The 24,672-nt window shown below is 42.6% G+C and overlaps 1 protein-coding gene across 2 annotated transcripts in view; it reads right to left on the bottom strand.

Annotated features, from left to right (window-relative positions):
* The window catches only part of edar (ectodysplasin A receptor), a 40,070-nt gene extending 16,758 nt beyond the window's left edge, over window positions 1-23,312 (bottom strand). For both annotated transcript variants that reach the window (XM_047602102.1, XM_047602101.1), the window contains exons 1-4: window positions 23,092-23,312; window positions 10,681-10,746; window positions 6,425-6,544; window positions 2,540-2,721 (exon numbers count right to left, since the gene is read on the bottom strand). In XM_047602102.1, the coding sequence (XP_047458058.1) occupies window positions 2,540-2,721; window positions 6,425-6,544; window positions 10,681-10,731 (353 nt within the window). In that variant the 5' untranslated portion in view covers window positions 10,732-10,746; window positions 23,092-23,312. The remainder of the gene's footprint in view (window positions 1-2,539; window positions 2,722-6,424; window positions 6,545-10,680; window positions 10,747-23,091) is intronic.
* Between the last annotated feature and the right edge of the window lie 1,360 nt (window positions 23,313-24,672).

Raw genomic sequence — 24,672 nt, forward strand, 5'->3', positions numbered from 1 at the left:
ACCCAAAGCAAGCAGTGACTAAAACATTGTGACTGGAACTACCGCCACTCATCCAACCACGCAAAGTAAACATTTGTTGGTGTTTCCTGCAAGACACCTTTATGCAAGAGTCATGATCAGAGTCACGCTGGAAATTTGTATGGTAGCCTGTGGAGTTTTTGATCTTTTAGCACAGCTATGAAGCATCGTTTATTTATGGGTCGGTCCATTTTATGTTGGTTCCAAAGACCACACATACTCTATACAGTCTCGCCTCTCGTTTTACAGAACTCCGAATGATGATGTCTATTTTATTTGTCACAATATTTCTAAAGAGATTATCAGACATTCTATTATCTCAAATTGAAAGAAAATAGTGCTCACAACAGAAGTAAATAGGAGAATAAATCTCCCTGGAGGAGCATGACTCCATTTCTGGCTCTGCTCACAAAATACTGCTAATACACATTTCTTTTCTTTGTCAAGACTACAGTGCGCTAACATCCATGTGACTATGTTCTGCATCTTTACCTGCTCAATTTTTGTCCCTCCGGGCACCATCTGAATTTGTGTTTTTATTTAGTACTGCTTTTCCGTTCGCAATTGTTTATTTACCAGGGCTGTCCGTTGATAATATTTAATCGCAATTAATCGCATGATTGCCCAGGTTAAATGAGCGTTTAATCTAAATTATTTATTTTTTTAATATTTTTTTAAAATATTTTTATCAATTCAGGGAATGCATATACTTTTGTTCAGCCTAAATGTATGTTATTATTGTGTAGCAGTCCAACAGAATGACTAATACTGAAGTTTTTTGTTTTTTTTTGTTCCTCCTAGAACAACCTCATGCTCAAAAAATATGATGCACCTACTTTATGTTGCAAACTATCTGGCGTGGCCTGCCTTTGGGGAGGTGGAGGAGAGCTCTTGAGCTGCAAGCTCGGCCAACATGTTGTATTTGATACTCAGTGTGGTCTGGTGGTAACTCGATTCTCATAAACAGTAAATGCAAATAACTGTTTTTGCGAAGAGAACCATCTGGCTGAACTTAACATTCAAAGAGCATTTTCTTTATCCATTTCTGCTCAAGTTGTGTTCCTGTGTACACTTTTATCGTGTTGCCTTGGACAGACTTTGACATTCTAAATATACTAAAATTTAGTAAATTTTAGGTGAAATAAACATTTTTTTCAGGTGCATTAGTGCAAATTAACTATTTTATCAAGGAGGGAAAAACGTTCAAAATTCATATTATAAGATCTTGCAACATCTCTACACTTGGACTATACTGTGACTGGCTCCTGGACTTTCTTTTGCCCCAGTTTGTCAGAAACAGGACTTCAGTCAGCATCTCCACTAACACTGACACCCCACAGAGTTGTGTCCTCAGCCGCAACCTCTACACCCTGTTCACCCACGACTGTGTTGCAACCCACAAACACCGTCCTGAAGTTTGCTGATGACACTGCAGTGATAGGACGCATCACTGGGTGGGACATAGGAGGGAGGTGGCCAGTCTGGTCGCATGGTGTGATTACAACAACCTCACTCTCAACACGGACAAGTCCAAGGAGATGGCAGAGGAGCCCTCATCAGTCACTGTTTATCTGGGAGGTTGAAGTGGAAGGGGTGAGCATCTTCAAGTACCTAGGGGTCCACATCACTGAAGACCTCTCGTGGACACTGAACACCAAACAGCTGGTCAAGAAGGCCCAACAGCAGCCGTACTTTCTGAGGAGGCTGAGGAAGTTCAGCATGTCGCCTAAGTTCCTCAGCAATTTCTACAGCTGCATCATTCAGCTGCATCACCATGTGGTACGGCAGAACTACAGCTGTGGACCGCAAATGTCTGCAGAGAGTGGTGAGCACTGCTGAGGAGATCAGCAGGACTCCACAGACTTCTCAGCAGAGAATCTATAACCATTGAATCCACAGGAGAGCATCATCCATCACTGATGACCCCACCTATCCCCAACACGGACTGTTCACTACTCTACCCTCAGGATGGAGCCACACCGCCATCCCCACTGCCATCAGACAGTAGTCTATAATCACGGACCTCTTCATGCCATACAATGCACTGTTCACTTTTTCAGTTTCTGTTTACTTTTTTTTCATCATTCATTGTTTACATTCCCATTTGCATACTGATATGTGCACTGTGTCTTTTCATATTCTATTTCTAAGATTTTTTATATTGTTAGGCTTTTGGGTGGATGGCAAACGAAGAATGTCATTGTACGGGGAAACATGTTTCTACACTGTGCACACGACAATAAGCTCTTTGAGTCCTGAATCTCACAAGCAGGAGGAGAAGCTGATGGATCTGCTTACGTAATTCACACAGCATGTCTGAATGCAGCGTCCAATGAAAACCACAAATTCACAACTCAGTTTTTCAGTCGATCTGGCCCTGAGTGGAAATTCTTTAGTAGAACTTATAAACAACATATTAAACCTGTGTCACTTTCTAAATAAAATGTTTAAGGTATTTTAAGAATTTTGTGGCCTTTTGTTTTCACAGAACAATGGGTCTGGAGTTGTGTATTTGCTTTACCCTGGTAAACATGGTCCACACTCAGCATCGCTGTCTGGAGTTCCCGCTACACGAACAGTGGCTTTGTAGAGAGCATCGCAGTCTTTATGGCGTCTGCAGATCTCATACTTCCCTTTGGAATATTTCCCCTGTGGGCACGGCACGCAGGCAAAGTCCTCATCCTTCACTCCGTAACCACACGTCTGCAAAACGCATACACACACATTCAAAAAAGATGCATGTTATTATCAGTCCCATGATCAATTGCAGTGAGTACATTTCATCTCAAAATCATAATGAGACCAATGAGATGACCTCATTTCAAAACAGACTTGAAAACACACATCTGTTTCTATCTGCGTCCTTAGCGAATCTGGCATTACTCTGTTGAATCGACAAAGGAAGAATGTGATTGGTCACAGTGGTCTCGTGTGTGTGTGTATATATCTTCCAATGGCTGGTAGTGTTTAGGGTGACCAACTCATCAATGAGTTTTCTAGCATCTATCTCCTCCCATCTCCACGACGGTTCCTCTCAGTGGGGAGGCCGAGCAGGCCACACACGTGCTTGTATATGCGCATACAAAAAAAAAAAATAAAAAAAACATACTCTTGTGTGTCTTTTCTTTCATGCCCCCTCTTTCATCTTTCATTTCCTTCTTACTTTCATCTGTCTATTAAAACAGGCCTGTGCCTCTTAGCTTTGGGCTACAGTAGAACGACTCTTGAAGAAATCTAATATTCTCTCCCTTCTGTTTGACATCCCCAAGTCTCGGTGTGATTGTTTGATATAAAAACTGCGCCGGGCTATCGGCAGGATCTTGTCGCTTTGGGTTAAGGCTCACTTTGGATCTTTTGTGGGCAAGATTGCTGTGACTCTGCTTCTGTTAACTGACACAAAAATAGTTCCAGAGTGATTGATGGCGTCTTCCATTTCAAAGCAAATTGGCCGCAGTTTAGCGAGCGGGGAGGTGGGTTAAAACCAAGAGCTGACAACTTCGTCTCTGGTATATTTGCCTTTATTTTGAAAGTTGACCGTGAAGGAAAATAAGGGAAATGCAGGGAAATGGTGATGACATTTAACAAAGTCCCCGAGCAGAATCAGACCGGAGAGGCTGCGGCGTGTTTTCTGGATCTCAAACCACCGTGTCACGAAGGGAGCGTAATCTTAACGCTGAGCAGCTTTAGCACGTGACACGAGCTGACCTTAAACTTCAACACCAGATTCTTTTATGTTTCCTCACCTCACCAGAATTTTCATCGCTCAGTAAACGTTGGGAAACATGTATATCTGGTTTGAGTCTTTACATTCATGTTAACCAGCCAGCAAATCTGGATACAAGATGCGCCTTAAAAGGGGTCTTGAACATCTTAGTCATTGTGTGATGGGTAGTATTGTGTGGGCATGCCCTGTCCCTGGAGTCTCTGTTGTGAAGAGGAACCCTATGGTTATCCCACGATTAAAAGCGTGTCAAAACACACACACACACACATGAGGAAAGATCAGAGAAATAAAGGAACAAGTGAATTACAGGCTGCCGCACTGAGAGGATCAGACCGGAGAAAGTGCAAAGAGGCCTTTCATCCCACTGATTAAACTTCTTTCTTTAGTTTGTGTTTCTATTGCTCTCAAGTGGCCAAATTACTCTTTATGACAGAGCTAGGTGCTCATCAGACTGAGCTTCTCGCTGTCGTCCCTGTCGGAGACGTCGGATGTCACAGGCTCAGACTCAACACTATGTTGGGGATGCTCGCCAGATGGAAGCTTAAGGAAAACTCAAGGCAGGAAGGAGGGGAGTACAACAGGAAAGAGAAAAACAAACAAAAACACGGTGGGAACAGTTGAGGGATGGTAATGCATGATGGTATGTGGAGGTTGGAGGGACAAGGAAATAGGGAGGTTTAACCCTCAGGCATCCTTTTAATTTACTTCCCTCTTGTAACCTTAGCAGACAAAAACGTCCATGTCCAAAAACTGCTATAAAAACATTTTATGCATAGGTCTTATAATGGGGAAATAGCTGATTTTAGTGTTGACCACTAAAAATGACAAATTTGGCCATTTTTCTCCTACGTGATACAATAATATTGCTGAATTAATAATTTTATTGTGCCATGGCTGAGAGATCAAAAAATGTAGTTATAATGGAAGTCAATAGGGCATTTTTGTCCACAAAAAAAATACCCCTGCTACCCAACATTAGATTTATGGAAAACAGCTAACTTCAAATGATTGAATTTTTGATAGTTTTGTAAAGTGCTGAAGTGGTTTAAGAGATTTATGCAGAAGAAATCAGAAAAAATATTAATCGGTTAAGTTTTTATAGCAGTTTTTGTTACAAAAAAATTGTGCCATTTGCACAACGCATCCAAAATGGACGAAAAATTTGCCCAAATGGACAAAAATGTCCCTAATGTTGCCTGAGGGTCAAGTATGTCTGCAAACATCTAATAAGTAATTTTCTGTCCACTGTGGAGAAGTTAAAAAAGCGGCGAACACCGAAAAATCACCATGGTTTGAGTTAATATAGCAAACTTGAAACTCGATTCTCATAAACAGTAAATGCAAAAAAATGGGCAGCATCAACTTGCGAATTTGGAGCCAGAGTCTGCGCAGTATTGTCCAAGAGTCAGACATCAACATTACATTAATTACTGTGTTTCCATCATTCTGTAACTATGACACAAAAACGCCAGTAGGCGGAAAGTCGGCTGTGCTGAGGTTCTCTGTGTTCTTCAGACTATGGCGATTGGAACCGTAAACGCTGATCAACAGTTTGTTTCATCGAAATAACTGAAATGTGAAAAAGAATAATAGGTTTGAAGAGATGGTGCGTAGAAAGCAGAAGGGCTTGTCTAGCCAATGGGAGACTTGGATGAGGATGTGCATTTCAATCAAACCACAGTTGTTGTGTTTTTGTGGGGAGGTGCACGCCAGGCTACAGCTGGGACTTCAGATATACACGTGCCTACCTAGCTCCATAACTAGAAGCTGCCTTTAGAGTGAATGCCAAAATAATCCAAAGCATGCTTTTCTTATTAACACCTGATGAATCGCTCATTTCATACTATTTTTATTTACTGTTTTCAAGAAGCTAATTTAATTTGGTTTACTAATGCTTTTTTACATTTCAAATTTAGCCTCAAATAAACTCAACTCAACTCCGGTTTGCTCACTGGAAAAGCAGGACAATTAATTTGAGTAATTCTCTCTTTGTACAGTTTGATCCAGCTCTGAAGTATCCAGTCAAATACATGCACCAGTGTTAACACGTGGCTGTATAAAAATAAAACCACTTGAATTAAGGCACCACTCAAAATATCCAAAGTTAGCAGCACCCAAAGAAAAGTGCAGTGATTTTAATTCGTTCTGTTCACCCTTGAGTGCAGATGTCTCCCTGGGTAGGGTGTGGCACCCTGGGGTGCCCACTGAAGCATTTACTGGTGTGGTGTTTACTTTGGCTGTCGGCAGGCTGCCTGGCTGACTGACTGACAGAGGCTAAATCACTATGTGACTACTGCATGTCATTCACTGTAATGCATGCCTTCACATGGAAGTCAGTGAGGGCAATGAAGCGTGAACAAATTGTGCATTCGAATTTGGGCACCCTTCGCCGTGCAGCTATGTGTTTGCGCATGTGTTGTGGGTGGTCCGGGCAGAACTAGCGCAGAGGTTTTACAAAACCTTTTGTGCTGTTTATCAGTCTTGAAATGTTACAGTTTGATGATGAATGGCCGTCTTTATCACACTTTCTTCTCTCTGTGCATTGTAACAACTTCAAAGCGTTTTCGGAAAATACACAAAGTACTTATGCAATGTAATAAACATAATTATGATGCAAACAATATGTATATATATATATATATATATTTTTTTTTTTTTTAATGTACATGAATGTAGTCTCACCATATGCGGCTCTTGTCCTGGCTGGCACTGAGGGCAGGCCTGGCAGCTGTTACTCGTCTGGTTGAAGAACTCATACTCTCCACAGCTGGAATCCTCCGCACTAGCAATCATGCAACACACCTGGAGGGACAGGGAGAGACGCGCAGGTGAAGAGGGGAGCGAGGGTCAGAGGGAAGCCGGCAGAACAACACTGGCAACTTGTGGAAACAAAAATGACACGTTCATGCTAATGCAATTACACTCACGCAGTCCTGCTGTCAGACTTCACAGCCCAAGGACTCAACTAATAAGCTTTTGTTCAGGCTTATTTTTGTCTTTTAAAACTAAACAATATTGTCAGTATAAAAATACATGAACTGAAACAAATGATTAACTGATAAAAAACAAAGTTGATCACTGGGATCTAGACTCCCTGCAAGGACACAATGATTCATCTTTGAATTGTTGTTGTATTCGTGTGGGGATAAAGATTTATTCTCGTGTTTATTTCAATAATTAGTTATGTATTGTCTACCATTTATTTTTTATTTCCAGTCTTGTAAGATCTGTTTTTTTCTATTGATTTCTTTATTTACAGTCCTTTTTGAACTATTACTTTCTTTGAAGAGAAGCAGTTCATTCCCCTTGAACAACCTCTCAGCAGAATCTACAATATTTTGATGATTGTATTAGTTAACCAACAGAATAACAATGTCCAAAATCCAGCAATCTGGAACATAGATGGTAAAAAGATCCAGAGATAGCAGAAACCTAGAGGTGTTTTATTCAATAAAACCAACAAACTAAGGGACACTGAGGGTCACTGGCAGCAATGGCAATGAGAGTTTGTGCAAAACACCAGTGTGAATAACTTGTGTCATGGGGACAGAAATCTGTTTACAAATTCCTTTTCAGGGACAAAAAAAGTTCCTATGTCATTAAACTTTAAGGGGCAATGGGAGGTTTAGAACTATTAAACAGGGCGTTTTATCTTAGACCGTCCGAAAAGTTGGCGAAATGTTTTTAGGCAAGTCACTGACCCCAATAACTGTTTCAGGAAACGCTAAAAAAAAAAGAGAGAGAGTTTTCAATCTGTCGTCTGTGACTTCATTTTTGTTCAGGTGCAGGAATTGCTAGTGTGTGTTGGTGGTTGGTACACCCCAGTTGAAGACAGGAGCGACATTAACGAACAAGATGGAGCAGCCTGTTGTAAAATAGCAAATGACAAAGCTCTATGATGGGAAAACATAGCAACAAACATGGGTGACCAATGGTGTAGCTTTTGCTTTGGAGAGTGCTCAAATGCGAGCCGTGTGGGTATTTTTTAAAACCTTTACGTTGCTATTACAGTTACTCTCTCTACATAATGGATTGTCCTCTGTAGAAATTGAAGGAAAAAATGCAACTTTTCAAAAACATTTACTAGGAAACTTTCGGATCTATTAGTGTAGTGATGTAGACCTTTCCACGTGTATACGCCATGTAATGCTGGTGTAATTACTCAGCATGCCTGAAGGGGGAGACAGAACTTCCACGCTGCGAATCCCTGTTACGGGGTTCAGGTCTTGTCAAGTTGCGGTTTTGGGGCAGGGTACGTTTTCAGTAAATGAACGTAAATCAATGTAATGTCCTCTAATGTGATGGGAACGTAACTGTATATATGTGTGTCTGTTTTTGTGTGTGTATGTGTGTGTGGCATTGTGTCATTGTGGCTCACTGTAATAAGTAGCAGCTGGTATTTATAGCTTTACCAGCACACTTTGTCCTTTTCCAAACAAACTAACTGACTTTTAAAAATCATCTGCAGCCCAGAGAGTGATGGAGGCAAAGTAAATGAGTGCATGACTAAGTTTCTCCATGTTATTGTTTTAATAACATCTCCCTCTGCCTCTCTCTTCTTCCTCGTCTCCTGTCAGCAGACACAAAGCGCGGTTTGAATAAATATACATCTACACTTCCTGTGTGCACATGTGTGTGTGTGTCTGTGTGCGCGTGTATATTCAAGTCCAGTCATCTGAAGCCAGATAATCTGTTCTTAATTTGAAGCCAATTCAAAGGACCGTACCTCAGCTCGCACACCTCAATCAAAGTTTGTGTAAATGAAGTTCAATAGATGATGATTATTTGTGCAGTGCAGAGTCTGAAAGAAGATAATTTGTTGTTATTATAAAGAATAGCTAAAATCAAAGCAGTAGAGGTAGAGATATTCTTACTTTTCACTTGGGTCGAATCCAGAAAAATACTTTTATCTTTTCTTCAAACCCCTCCAGCCTCTATGTGCCAAGCTCTTTTTAATTCTACAACTCCAATTTGTAACATAGACATTGTGTTACAAAGAGATACAGTACCCCCTCATGGCAATATCCTGAGGTTTCGTTAGTCACACTTTGGAAAGCTCCTCCAGAGTGACAGAGGGTAAACTGCTCACAGAGCGAGCGCAGATTTATGGTCCTCCATTGGTGTCTATTTCTATCGCTCTCCATCTACGCAGAGTAAAGGATTAGGTGTAACAAACGAACGCGGAGGCAACTAAAAGACGCGTGCCTGCGGCGTCCCAGCGAGCCAACAATGTGTCGCTATGTGTGACCCAAATGATGACTGGTGGAAAAGCGTGCTTGAACCGCGCAGGCGAAGACCGCGGCACCACGAGAAGCGCAAAATAGACGGAGGGAGCACGAACGACAGGGACGCGCAGCCAACGGCTCTGCAAATAAAAACTATCACTCCACTGTAAAGATTTCTGCCAACAACAGCGCAGAGGCAGAAAAGAGCAGCCTGCGTTCGTGGTCGTTCCACATATTTTAGGGCTGCTGCGGCGACCAAACGTGCGCCTGCAGAGCTTTGCGTTGCGCCAGGGCAGAAGAATTAACTAAATTCCAAGAATAACATTAACAAGCTGTCCGTTTAACCCCCCCTTGCTTGCATAGTTTGCAACAAGCGACAAACAAAAACCCTATTCTGTTACATCTATACATGCATTCTGAATACAATGAAGACCAACTGAAAGCAAGCATTCCGCCATTCGTCATTGAATTACTGTCTATCGGTGTTCACCCACTGTTTACACAGGGCTTACTTTGTTTGTCTGTGATAATTGTGTCCGTCATATTTTTTTCCACAGTTGAAAAAACTCATTTCCCGTCATACCGCAATCCTAACTGTACACAGCCAGCTATGTCACAACACTTCGGAAAGACATTCATTCAGACAGGCGCTGCGAACCGTGGGGTGCATCCCTGCCCATTCTGAAGCCTGCGGGTCGCGCTGTTTATGTTCGGAGTTGGCAAGAGCTCAGGTGACCTCCATTTCAACTTTAAGCCTTTAAAATTAGTTACAGTTTGCTTCTCATGCTATTGAATGGCAAATTAATCCAAATATTTCTTCCGTTGACGAAGCGCTGCTGTGGCGAGCAGAGGAAGGAGAGAGGGAGGGAGGGAGGAAGGGAAAGGGCCCGTCGGGAACGCTGCCAGTCAGTTTCAACATCAAAACAAGCAGAGAATCTCCAGATTCCCGGTCAGATTATGAAAATATCTGCTCTCTGAAAAACTCTAAGGTTGACTAATTGCTACAAGTGCTGTAGAGTTGTGCAAGCTGCTGACACATCACACCACAAAGTCTGGATGACACGGTGCCAAGCGTGGAGCCTGACGTGGCCTAGATCCACGACCAGTGAGGGCTCCCGGGGGGGCAGACACTAGAAGTATGATGACGGTTTTAGATCAAGGCTTGATGATTTTACAGAGGGCACGAAGAGGAGAGAGTGAGGACGAGTGAGGATGAAGATATAGAAAAAGACAGAGGGGGAAAGGAGAGGAGTGAAAGTGGTGTCATGAAAGGATGTGGAGGGAAACAATTAATGGAATCTAATGGTGTGTTCCATTTGTACTCGGAAGTCGGAATTTCCGAGTTCCGAGTTGGACTTTTCAACAGCCCCCTGAACGCCCGAGTTGAGTTACCAAGATGGCCGCCCCGTACGTAAACAGTAATTAGAAATCTTCTTCTTAAAGAAATCTTGTCTTCTTGTTCTGTTTATTATCACTTCCCATTGGTTTTTATTGCATTAAATTGGTCGTACAGACAGTATTTTTCCACATACATACGTTGAAATGCTGCTACGGTGTCATGCTAACAATGGCTAAAGGCAATAGCCTGGCAAAACCAAAACAGAGCCAAACACCATTGTGACAAACTCTGATTGATATTGTATTTTTGCTACATTTAAATTAAACAATTAAAATGCAAAAAGTTCAAAATAATACATAAGTTGGAAAACTTACCAATAATGAGGAAAGAAAGACGGATTTCTTCTGACCTCTTCTCTCAGACATTTTTGTGTCTTCTTCCTACAATATCAGAGAGAAAGACAACAAGAGAATGGTTATTAATTGTGACCATAGTCAAACAATTCCAGCGTTCAGGCTCCTGCACTTAATACACAATAGCAAAGTCATGAAGCCAAGCATTCCTGTAATGTTAGTGCTGCCGGTGGGAATGTTGTGTGTGTGTGTGTGGCCCCAGAGAGTTCACTGTCCCGTTAGCATCACGTCATTGCCCATAAACATGTAATAGCAGTAGAGACGCCCATGGCATTCTTCTGACTCATAACTACAAGATCACATCACCGCTGGCTAACCACGGCATTAAAAAAGGTTGACGATATCATGTAAAAGCATTTCATTATACGCCCAATTTCACTGGCGTGTTTAAAATGTTTGTAAAATCCTGTAAAAAAAAAAATAAAAAAATGCTACTGAAGATGCTGCAAACTAACTTGGTGTTGCATAAAGATTGAAATATTGGGCTTAATATGTTACTCTTTAAATATGAAATCACAACAATCCATAATAATAATAATAAAAACACTAAAATGAATTATATTAATGTTTCGAGTTCTTATTATAATTCCAACTTTTTGCAACTGTGATGGTTAAATAGACATTTGGGCAAAACAGGAACGTTGCGTGTTTGGTTTTGCCAACCACAGCGAAACCACTGTCTGTTAGAGATGATTTGTGTTGTTATTTGTGATGTTGCGTTGTTGATAGGTGCATGTGTGTGTGTGTTCCAGTTGGTATGTTGTAAATGTGTATACCGCGCGGTAATGTGTATCTGCTTGTTTATTTCTCTGAGTACATGCGTCTACACGTGCAACTGATTGTGTTTAGTGTACGTTCGTCTCGCATTGTGTGTGTGGTCCCTGGCAGAGACACCGTGCAGTAAAGGGCATGTACCATGCTGCTTCTGTCAGCATGGAGCTCGTAGAGTTTTAATTGTTCTTTTCATTTCAATCTCCGTGTAATTGCAATGTCACATTTAATACTTTGAACTAACAAACCCTACTGTGGAAATCCGGGGAATCAAAAACAGAACTGTGATTGAATCTGTGGATAAATTAATTTCCTGGACATTAAGATAAAACTAAAAGTCAGAGTTCCAGTGAGTTTAGCAAAGATGAGTGTGCACTGGCCAACCCAGAAAATGTTACACTGTGTGGCAGGAGGTTTTGGCCGGGTCGCACAGGAGGGCGGATGTGGGGGTCCCCATAAAGAAATACAATTTTACTTTCAACGGTGAAGGGTTTCCTTTCTCATTTCCTCATCTGTTTCTTCTGGTCTGTGTTGGACTCTTCTTTTCAGCTACTCCTGATGTTTTGCACCGCAGCACGCCATCAACAACTGTTGCAGTCTACACCACCACAATGCGTACTTACATTTCTTGGAAGTCAACGTTAGCTTACATTGTACGCTAAAGCCTAGGTTCCGGAAGTACGTCATACCTACGTTGGACTGTAAACCAAGCTTAACTACGTGTTCCAGGCCACGCGCACCGCAACAGCTGCGATTGATCCAAAATGCATTTCCTTGTTAACGTGTCTCAGTGGTCGGACAAGCACGGAAAAATCCCTCTGGTTTAACCTCCTCCAACCATCTGATCAGATGCCTTCTCAATTTTCTGTGTTGCAGTGGTTTTTAGTAAAAGTGTTCAAACTCCAACATGATCCACTTGGTTCCACTCACCAAAAACCCAAGGCTACCGACTAGTTTAGGTTTTCATCAGCACAGTTGCAGAACGATGCCGAAACAACTGGCGCTCAGATATAAATGCTTTCACATGCGTAGCCTCCGATGGCGCAGGTTCCACTTAGAACGGGAGTAAACCTTAAAGTTCAAAGCTCAACAGTCAAGCTAAAAAAAAAAAAATGAATACCAAAAGTGTAATCACTAAAAATGTATTGCCATCTTCTTCTGTTGTCTTCCAGTGTAAAGTTTACTTTCATAGCCAGATAAGAATTGAAGTTATATTTGCATTAGCAAGAAAGATAAACCCCAACTCTATTGGCAGTTCAAGCATGTCCCACACTCACACACACATACAATACACAAACACACCTGTAATTACTGTTATTGAATACACTTCTCATGGAGGTGGTTTGAGTGTTATCGCCACAGCAAGTGTGTGCGTGTGTGTGCCTTGCTGTGTTTAGAGGGCCCCGAGGCGTCCTAAACGCTGCAGATAACGCCCACATCACTACAGCCCCAAATTAAATAATAAATACTTTATGCTCAGATTTAACCGACAACTTAGTTGTGAGTGAGGCTAACTCGCGTCCAGACTCAGTTCTTATCAGAGCACCAACTGGATAGTCCCACAACCAATCACAGCGACAGTTTATGTATCATTAAGAGACTTTCGCTACTGTTATGCTTTTTCCCCCGTGCCTATACTATACTCTATACTGTAGACAGACGTTGATTTGGCTTTCCTGGCTAGGGTGACTGTACATGGATGAGTGATGCATTAGCAATGCATTAATGATATAAAAAAAACAACATATGGAAACATTTGTGACCTCCTTCATAACCATTACAATAAGTTCAAATTGTTTCCTCATACAAAGAGGGAACAATTTGAACTTATTTTATAAGTGTGAAGCAGTTTAACTGGCGTCTCATCGAAACACATTCATGGAAGTTAACATCACAACTGTCAGCACTGGTTTTCATCATCCATAAAGGCAGTCACTCCCTAGTATTCACCAAGTAGTTTCCTATACCAGAAAAAAACACATGTACTGACACTTTGGAATAAAAGTGTGTTATTGTTTTGACCGCTGTGCCCTCGGGTCAAATCAGTTCATCTGAACACATCACCAGCTCGACTTGAAATCCAGCTGAAGTTGTCAAGAGTACAAAAGTGTGTTTGTGTGTGTTTGAGAGACAAAAAGGAAGAAGCCGCAATTATCTCCTTTCTGAGGTCAGACTCTGTCTGGTTGGCTCCTCCGATGGCTCCTCTGAAACCTCTGATTTCACTCTTCCATGTTGCACTCCTTACAGGAAGAACCTTTCTGATCTTCAATGATGGCTAATTCTCTAACCCCAAGGGTTTGATCTGATTTAATTACAGCTTCCACTCACACACACACACACACACACACAAATTAACACATAGATGTAATCCTTATAAACGCACAGAGTTCGCTTCTGAGGGCAAAAACTGACTTAATTGCGCAAGTCCTTGTGGTAAGACCACAACCAGTATGAGTTGTACGTGTGTTTTTGTGTCTCTGCTTAAGAGATGAAAGGATAGATAATGTTTTTTTTTTTTTTTTCCAAATCAGGAAATGAAGAACTGCCAAATGACTATGGACCCCCCCAAGGCTACTCATTATGGGGTTAAAGTGATGCACACACACACACACACACACAAACGCGCGCACACACACACACACATCAGCACGGCTGTGTTTGAAGACTCTTAGTGTCTTCTGACAGTCTGCTTTACCTCTTTCAACCCTCTCCCTGTCTTTCTAACCTCAGCTCTCTCTGTTGGGGCAGGTCTGAGATGAAAGTCAGCCCAAGCCCTCTGGCCCCCAAGGGTATTAATCTTCTAACGATCGCATAATCTCTGATAAATAACCCTTCTGTCTTTAGCTGTGTCATTACCAAGTACGGCGTATCCTGCTCCATTTAAGCCACGGCAGAATGTACAGGGCAGCTGCAGTGGTGTGAATTTACAGTTCAGCCTCTCCCTTTCCTGGACAGCAGAAGTCTTTCAGAAGCCTATTTATTTTGTTTTCTTGACTGAACAACACATTTTTCCAGCTTCCCTCCCTTCATTAGGCCAGCCTTCATATCTGTTTCTCATTTCGTCGCATTTGATTGGTCTTTTTGTCAGTGGAAGAAATCCAATATGAAATGCCACATAGCAATGGGAAGGCAATTTATTTTGCTTCATTACAAAAATGCACAATAACAAACCCATTGACCTCAAAAATACACACAATGCAAATAAAAAAAAGACCTAAAGCAGGAGACCTCTTTTGTCAAAGCTGCCTGGCCTACAATGACAAGTATAATGCCTTAATATCGTTAAGAAGCCACGGCAAAGCTTCAAAGCGGTTTTTAGTCTGTATTGATTTGGATGGCACCAAAATGAAAGAGAGTTTGCTAATAGTCATTATGGGTAATTAGACCCTTCAGGTTAAAGCAGGGATTGGCCTATGGAAATTGACATATGTCAACTCATATAAACACATACTAAGAAGACAGGGATGATCTTCCTGAGCTAGAGGAGGTTTCCAACCATAGCTACCTGTCAGTTTCTTGTTATTCATAAAGGTATATCCATTAGTCCTCAGTCACAAGCAAAAAAGGAAAAGTTCAAGTCCACTTATCAGCTTACACAGTCTTGATTGGACATTTTAATTGACTGGCGTTAAAATATTACCCAAGATCCTAATGGTTGACCCTGCGTTCTGTCACTCTCATTTACTGCTTCTTTATTACGTTTATACAACAAAAACTTGTGGTTTAAGTTAATACACATTCTTTATATATAGTGGTGTCCATTGACACAAAATCAGACTTGGAAGGTCCGGGTACTCCAGTTTCTTCCCACCGTCTGAAGAAATGCTCATTAAGTTAGATGGTGATTCTGAGTTGGTCATAAGTGTGAGTGTGAATGGTTGTCCGTCTCTTTATGTTAGCCCTGTAATAGACTGGATACCTGTCCAGGGTGTACCCCACGTCTCGTACGATGGCAGATGGGATAGGCTTCAGCCCCCCCGTGACCCTCCAGAGGACAAGCGGTTATAGAAGATGAGAATGAGCATGAGTTGGAATATGTCTACAATGTCTTAGTAACTGTTCACTTCAAAAATAGTCACACATATATTCTATATCTGGTGATAACTAACCACCACTATTTACAATATCCCATGATCACCATGTGAAGGCCACAGCCAACCAGAAGCTGAAGTCACTCTTCAGCATGACGACAACCACCCACATATAACCAGAGTCATAACTATCGGTTCCAGCAAGGAGTCTGGAGGACAGTCTACCTTCCCTCACCCACTAAAACCCACCATGTAAAGTTGGTCTAAAGGTTTCTCCATTGGGAACTGATTATGATCTGGTAATGATCTGCCTGGCCAGTCATTTTGCAGTGATTGACGTAGTCATACACAGCGTAGGTTGTGCCTTTGATTTGGTTTCAGGACCATCCAATTGCATTCAGACTTATTTTTGCTTCTCTGTATCAGTTGAACCAGACCCCATAATGAAAATCCAAGTGACTAATTGCCAGACTCATATACGATAATAGTAGAATGTGGCTACAACAGGCTCCTGGTAAGATGGCCTATGCAAAGTCCCATCATAATGTTACGTACTGTAAGAGAACTGGTGCTGTTAGAGCAGTCCCATAAATTTAATTGCATAGTACTCTGTATATTGTCCAAAAACAAAAGGTCAGCTAATGCTTGGCATATTTAGAATTTATTCAACCATTGGTTTTTCTCTTGGATATATATTTAATTTGAGCCTTTTACACTCACTGATTTATTTATTGGAAAATGCCGTCTGGTATTACTGGACCATATAATGGTGTTAACAGTATAAACCATTTTAAACACTGCTCTTGCTTGATATCAGCCTCCTGTACCCTGTAATTTAATTCCATTCATTAATTTCCCCGGGAAAGATGCCATCTTTCTCTCTCCACATCCTTCCATGTCTTCCTGCCTCTATATCATTAAGCGCCGTTACAGATGGATTGTGTGGGAAATGGCTTTTCACCATCAGTGTTTAACCCCATAAAGGATATTTATCACAGTGTATGATAATGACTTCCTGCCCTATTTAGTATTAGGCCAATCAGTGGTCAGGGAATCCTTCCAAAAAAGCAAACTGATGTGGAAAATGAAGTGTGCGGTGAGAGGAAGGCCTGTGGTCTCTTGAAAAGCACTTAATTTCTGATGACAATCAAGTCAGCAGCATTCACATCTGAGGCTTTTTCGTCTTCCTGGGTTTTGGTGTTTCTAAAAGTGGAAATCTGTTTTCCATCGATCTCTGTGTCTCTCGCTCTCTCTCTCCTACTTTTGTTCTTCCAACCAGCCCCCTTTCCTGTTTTCACATCTGACATTTTAAATGATCATTAAACACGATCAAACCGCTTGCTGTATAAATAAAAAAAAAAAGAAAAGAAGGCACATGTTGGACTGAACAGATAATAGTGATACTGTTTGACTAAAGTTACCACAAGCTGATAATATTCTTCAATATTTATTAGCTTGTCAAACCATAAAAGGTCTTAAAATTAGTTAAATGCCTAAATCCCGGATGTTAATAATTACAATGCGGTGTGAAGAAAAGTTTTACCTGTAAGTTCTTGTTACAGTGCTCTCATAAACAGTAGTGCCCATCCACTTTACATAGTAAATACGTAATCAATCACAAGCACCACATCCAGGATAACACTGTCAACTTGATGTCCCCATAAAAGCATAATTTTGGTCTGCTTCGCTAGCCAACATATCAGCCTAAGCCTGCCATAAACACACTCTTACACTTGCAAACCTAATCCATTCCAGGCCATAAACAAGTTCCAAAGTTAATCAGTGTTCTGTTGAGGAGTCCTGTCCAATTATTTCATGGTTTTACAGGCCAGGGCTCAACCTGCCAAATCCGAGCAAGATCTCAAACACATGTTATGCAGTCTGACTGCCTTCAAACCCGCGTGTGCGTACGTGTGCATGCGTGTGCATGTGTGTGTGCCTTCTCTTGATTTTTAATAAGTTGCAGGGGCCGAACACTTGTGGATTACTTGCATTCTGGGGCAGTATTTTCCTTGTTGGGATATTTTTTGGGCCCCGGAACTTTTTGAGGGTTAAAACATATTCAAACTAGGTTTTAGGGTTGGACACTTTGTTGAGATGGTTAGAGATTGCACCTTTGAGCCTTAAAAAAACTGTCTTTACAATATTCTATAGATTTTCTGTCAAAGCGTTCTTTTTAACAAATGCCCACTTTACACCCGCTTCTTAGTCCAACAACTCAACCAAACAGTAGCAAAAATATAAACTCCTATCCCTGAGATATTATTAAAGTTAATTATCATAATTCTCATCAGTAGTAAAACTTCAATGGAGCCAGTCTGTCGATAAAACATGAAGCAGAAAACCGCAAACACGGTGGATTTTCCCTCTATCGAGCCCCTGCAGTCTGTCATTTTAAACTCCAGCACATCTAGTAAGCAACTGACTCCAACCAGTCTTAACATACATTTGTATTTTTAACAGTTACATTCTGTTTTCTATCCCCTTCGCTACATTTCACATCAGGATTTGTAGTCAAGTGCGACAAAGGCTTAAAACGACTCCAGGCAACAGATGAATACCGGCAATGTTGCAGATCTTAAGAATTGAATTGTGAGATTATTATGAGCAGAGGAACTCTCACTGTGTTGGTCTGTATTCAGCAGGAAAGGGAAATGAAACCAAACCATTCAGTGTGGCCCTGTCATTAACCGCTCACTGGTCATAATCATCTTCTTGTGCTTAGAACAATTTTACAATCAGCTTGAAAAGCTTTAAAAGTAACAAATATTATGCACATTAAAAGGAAGAATTTGGCCAATCCACTGTCATTTTTTTTTAAGTACCCTCAGTGATTATAAGCGTCCCGGCTGTCTTTTTACTCAAGTGAATTATGAAGGAGGAATGCGCTGCTGGCACTTTGTCTCCCTATACGATTTGAAGGCAGCTGTAAATGCAGGGGTGGTGGCGGCGGCGGCGTCAGACCTGTCACTCAAATTCGACCAACTGCTTTCACCTTCAGCTGAGTCAGACTATTAGTGGGTCTTAAACTGTCTTTTAATGGATCCCCCGTGATTGGAAATCAATCTCGGAACAAAGAAACGGGGCTGTCGTTTTCAGCGTATAGTTAGCGTTTTATTCCCATTTCTGTAAAACAAGCTGTCGTGCAATTTTGCAAAAAAAACTAAAAAGAAAATACTTCCTACTTTTGCAAGTCTTTATCAGTTCTAAAGGAAGTGAGACTTTACCAAGTAGCCATCAAGGCTCACTTATGAAGAGCTAAATGAGCTGGAAATAAATACATCTGATTTGCAGCATGATTACTGTCTTAGTTTGATGTGAAAATAAACCCATGATTAAAGTGATTTCCAACTTTGGAGACAGACCCAGACCTCAGACAGCAGCTGGCCCTCGTCTCCTGGCTAAATATCCGCTTTCTCCGTTCCCATCCAACTACATCGCAGCGGTTTATCAGCGCGAACCGTGTTGTTACAGCGGTGTCAAAACAAGCTCTGCTGCAACTTGAATTTCCACCGACAAATCAGCGCAGAACACTACTGTAGCCGGGACACACAGGGAGCACGTGGCTCAGGTATCGCCTGCCGCATTAAGACGGCGGTTCGTGTAAGCGCACTGAAAAGACGCGAGGAGGCGAAAACAACTAGCGGGACTTAAACCTTGAAGGATGCACGGAGTTTTTGGAGCGCGACTTCAGCGCAACAAAATGTGTTTGTGTGCGTGTGTGCGATGTTCCTTCGTCTCTCTTCATCTTTTGATTGCCTTAATTACAGACTTACTGTCAGCTTCCCACTCGGTGCGCAGAGAAAACAAACTCTCGGGGGACATGAAAAGGAGTCGCAAATGCCTACACACACACACACACACACGTACGCACACACGTACGCACACACGCATGCTCGAAGCGCACACCTATCGCAGCTCCAGTCAGTCAGCAGGCTCTTTGATTCCCTGCCTGCCGGTGATCTGTCTTTCATCATCTCCTCTCCTTGATCCCTTGTTCCCCTCTTTAGCTCCGCTGGGGCAGAACATCTCTCACCCTGTCTCTGTGTCTGTCTCTGTTTATTTTGCATTGACTGTAGGTGGGAAGCCTAATCTGCAGCCTGGAATTCGGCTGTACCTCTTATTCCAGTCCCGCGACTGCAGGACAATGCAGCTCTATCAACTGAAGGCTTCTATGTGCATGAGCGTAAACATGCTTTTCTACAGGTTTGCGGTGTTTCCTTAGTTGGATGTTCAGCTAAGACAAACCATTAAAGAGTGAACAGTCTCCAAAATGAATGCCCTCACGGAGACACACTGGATTGAATCTAGCACAAGTACAAATTAGCTCACTCAGAAAGGAAAACTTTTAAGCCACTGCTTACGAGCATTGTATCTGCATTGGTTCGTTTCCGCTTGTCAGATTTGTAATAATATGCTGTAGGTGCGTGTTTTTATGCCTCTTAAAACAAATCTTTGCATCGCAGGGGGTATAATTGGATTCGCCGATGCGAATGCGATGAAAGGAGCCGAAATCCACGTCAATCCATACAGAAGAAAAGAGTTTAAGAGCTAAAGCGCGTCCTCAGAGGTTTTCCATATCCATCAGGAGCATTCATGCCCGCGTCTGCACATTTTCACCTGCCGCCAGGAGCACGAAACGTATCGAACCCCCTCACCCCTCCGACACCCTGCAGACATCAACACAGGTGCCCTCCACAGCCTCGGTGCAACGCGGCCGCGAACAATCACAGGCCTCCCCCGCCCCGCTGCCCGTCTCAACAAGCCAACCAAGAAACGGCAAATCCGGGGGATAAAAATCTGCAAGAATTCACCACACGACAATCTGTTTCAACTTCGTCTCAAAGCGCAGGAAGGCCCTCGCGCATTTGCGCACGTTTACACAAACTATCGCTTTCAAGACCTCGCTGAGTTTTTCCACAGCGCAAGGCATGAAGTGCCAGGCCTGTCCCCGCAGACTCTGTATAGGGAGAAATTGATGACTAACTGAAGTAGGTTGCCCATACGCTGGACCGTTAAGTAGACACAAATTAGACCACAAACCCCAATTTGATTAAACCTGCTCCCCAGGGCCAACGTGGAGAGGTTTCAGCCGTTGATTTACTGTTGGTTTGTTTAACTGTCTGCACCGTGCATGGGGAAATAATAGTGGTGAGAACCGAACCTATGATTAGAAAATCCTCTTTTGCTTTTATGTTGCGTCGCTGGGATTACTGCACTGAAATTAAAATATAATGAAACGCAGCTACCTCTCATTTTGTCCGGGACCTCCTGGTAGCTCCCGAGGGAGCGCAGTGAAGATCCACTGCCCTATCTTGAAATGTGTTTCTGTAACATGTAACTCTATCCTGGTGAGTAATGAGTCATTAGTGGCCAATGCAATGCGGTGGTGGGGAGACCAGCACACTAACACAGAATACGGATTGCAGCTTCGAATAATAACGGGCTTTTCATTTGTAAAATACTTCCCTTTTCGATTCAGATAAAGTCAGGATGAGGTACACATTCACTGTTCTCAGTGTAATAACACTTCTTTTCTGGTGCTTTTAGAAATCTAAAGTCTTAAATCCGACAATTATTTTCCGAAGCTACGATAAAACTGAGGCACAAATACTCGAGTAGTACTTCAAAAGATTTTATATTCTTCCAGATTTCCATTCTTTTTGGGTCATTAGCATGTCCCTCTACAAGCCTCATATACCTCTTGATAAGTGTTCCATTAATCTAAATGGGGACCCTCGTTCCAGGGCCGGGTCCTGGTGCTGATAAGGTCGTTTTGGTTCAAGCCCCCACCAAGCAGTCGTACTGAAATTATGCAATCAAGTAAACTAATAAGCTGAAATAACTCCACTTCCATAAGTAAACTCCGAATGACGCGTTCAGTTGCAATTCCCACTTAGATGTGTGACAGATTATGAAACATTCAACCCCAACAGGCCTCCTGAGCTCCATAAATTTCTCCACGGAGGAAATGGATATGCCGTGTGGATTGGAATCAGCTGTGACATCTAACATAAATCTCAACACTGACTTTCACAAGGGAAACAGAAGATTCTCACTCTTCCTGTGATATCTCTCCAGAACATAAAGGGCTATTGTGCGTATACCAGTGCCCGAACAGAATTAAGAGGCAGAGCGCAGCGAGTGAGTAAACAACTTATCCATTCACTTCAGCCTGGTATAGGGTGATCAGGACTACAGGCACCGGCTTTGTTAGTTTTTCTGCCTTCATCCCTTTAATCCTAAGAAACCATATTAACTTCTTTTGAAGATGAGTTACACTCCCTCCCTGTTTCTTCTCTGTGTCTCCTCTGCCTTTCTACCTGTGAACATGAAAGATTCAGTGGCAGCAGAGATGGGCTGCGCTGGGGGCTGCAGGGGAGAGACAGAGACAGAGAGAGACACTGAAGGAGTGAGTGAGAGAAAGATAAGAGAAGATGAGGGGAGGGTGGGAAGAGGAGGAGGGGGGGGGGGGGGTAGAGACGGATTGATTTCCACCTCCAGCAGCTCCAGTTCAAAGCCAGCCAGCAGACTTCAGAGGCTCGGCAGGACCCGGCATGTCCCCAGCCGGGCCGAGCTGCCTGTCTGCGGGCAGGACTTCCCCTGGGGGCCCCGGGGCCCGGGACAGTCAGGCGGCACCAAGAAAACAATTACGCAGACAGAGGAGAAAGGTGCGCAGGGTCACAAATGCACACTTTCTCAAGTGCGCTCTTGGCCAAAAAAGTGTCAAACTGATACCTGATAAAAAAAAATAACTGATATGCCTCGCTATTAATCAAAAGCACAATAGGCCATTAACAAATCCGACTGCCTGACTAATGTTTGCTTTTCTACTACGACAAAACGCTAGCACAGTTTAAGGCACAGTGTGCGCACACGGTGAGTTTTTAGGTCTGCATGCTTGCATTTCAGAATCACAGCCTTGTCACAAAGCAGCTGAGGCCGAAACAATAAAGGTAGTAATGTGAAATATGAAAAACAATCTAATTTGTCTACCACCTTGGGCTAAAAACCTCTGCACCAACACGCACAGTGCCTTTCACATACTTCAGAATTATTTAAGGATACGCTTCCGACACACGCGCTGTGGAACAAACACCTATATTTCTCGCTGATGCAAATCACAACATTGGAAATGTGTTGCTCCAACCTCAAGGAGGAATTTGCAACACACGCGTCTGCGCATATACCCCCCAAAATTATACTTTTTTTTCTTCTTCTTCCAGTTGCACACTCAGTTGCACACTCAGGCACTCAGGTGTGCAACTGGACATGGGTTGAAATGACTGCTGGGGGGGGAAATAAAAAATAAAAGTAGTTTTGTTTTGTTTTGAGAAACTTTTGCACATTTTAACTCACAGCGACCATGTCACACTTTTTTGTCCTTGCATCGGTGCTTCTAAAACCTGCATTTCCCCGGAGCAAAAGCAAATCGTACTCGTTTTTCCCTTACGCTAAAATTACAGTAAAGCACATGTTCGCATAAAAAAGTGCTGCCCAGGAATTTCCCCCAAGTCTTGCAGCAATCCGTCCTTGCATTCCTGAGAGCGGAGCAGCGCTCACGTCTTACCTGGATCTCAGGGAGGCGGTGCGCACTGGTCTGGTCTCTATCCTCCGCGCTGCGCGATCAGCTGGCGATCAGTCCCGGTGATCGGTGATCAGTCTGTAGCCTGGTGTCGACAGAGCATCGCCGAGGGACTGGCAGTCTGAGCAGTGTTGTTGTTGTTGTTGTTTTTTTAAGCTTAGCGCAGCAGAAGAAGTGTCTCAGCTTCCACTTGGGTGCATGTCGGTGTGTCTGCAGGCTCCTCCTTGATGAGAAAAAAGTGAAGAAGTTTTCTCCGCCCTGAATGAGGGGCAGGTTAACGTGTCCCAGGTAGACTTGACTTTCAGAGGGAGGACAATTAACGTGCTGCGGGCTACGACTCGACATCGCCATCTGGTGTTTAGAGGCAAGCGCGCAGAAATCCCACTCCATGATATAGTCTGCACCGGTCAGCCACAACATTGAAACCACTGACAGGAGAAGTTGATAACGTTGGCCATCTCCTGACGATTCAGTGCTTCGCTGCAAACTTCTGGACCTGGCATTCATGTGGATGTTACTTAGACACGTACCACCCACCTAGACCAGACCCAAACCCCATACCAGTGACACTCCTTGACGGCAGCAGTCATTCCCAGCAGGATGCAGCCTGACACAGATACACAAAAACACTTTAGGAAGGTGGTCATAATGTTATGCTTGATCGGTGTGTAGGATGAGTGTCATATACCGTCGCATTTATGAGGAAAATACATTTTAGTCCACATACGGATCATCTACAGTGCTGTAGGTTTTTTAGCACGTAAACATTTATAGGATATGTGGATCTATTCACATACACTCACTTGCCAGTTCATTAGGTACACTAATATAACTGTCCTACACTAAATCACAGCTTCATGAAGGTTGTAGTATTCAGACTTTGTTTAAAATAACCGAAAGGCTGTAGATTCAACCGTGTTCTCTTTCTGGGGACTGTGGTGTGTGGTTGTACTATTGAATTGTATTATGTTGTGAGTATTCAGGTCCTGGAGCTGTGTGTTTCTGTGATCCTGGCCCTCAATCAAAATGGCCAGTGTTCGTGGAATACAGTTATCAATTCCTACTTGAATGCATTCATCTCCAACCTGCTTTTGATTCGTCGTATATTTGTACATTATCCCAGCCAGCTTGACTATAGTAAACCTACTGTAGTCAGTGACAGTTTCGTGGCCCTCTGCTCTTGTTTATCTCTGTAACAGTAACTTTATGAGCGGTTCGTTTACCCACTAAACCTTCCTACAATGAATATTTTGAGTTCTACCTTTATCCAGTCTTTTATATCCATTATCGGTCTAATGGAACACGGATACATCGGCTCTATCTTGCACTCTCGTCTTTTTAAGCATCTTGATGTTCCTCTTGCTGCTCTCTTCTCTATCTTTTTCTGTCTCAATCCTCAGCCTCAAGCTGATGGGTCCTCTGATACGAGCTAGGATCTTGTTGTTAAAAGGGAGTTCTTCCGTGTCACTGTTGCCTTAGAGCTTGCTGTGGGGGGTTCAGGCTCTGGCTTCTGTTAAGCATCTAGAGACAGAATTACCACCTTTTTGATGCTGTTTTTTTTTTTTT

The sequence above is a fragment of the Mugil cephalus genome, chromosome 12 (genome assembly GCF_022458985.1).
Source record: "Mugil cephalus isolate CIBA_MC_2020 chromosome 12, CIBA_Mcephalus_1.1, whole genome shotgun sequence".
In the NCBI taxonomy this organism is placed as follows: Eukaryota; Metazoa; Chordata; class Actinopteri; order Mugiliformes; family Mugilidae; genus Mugil; species Mugil cephalus.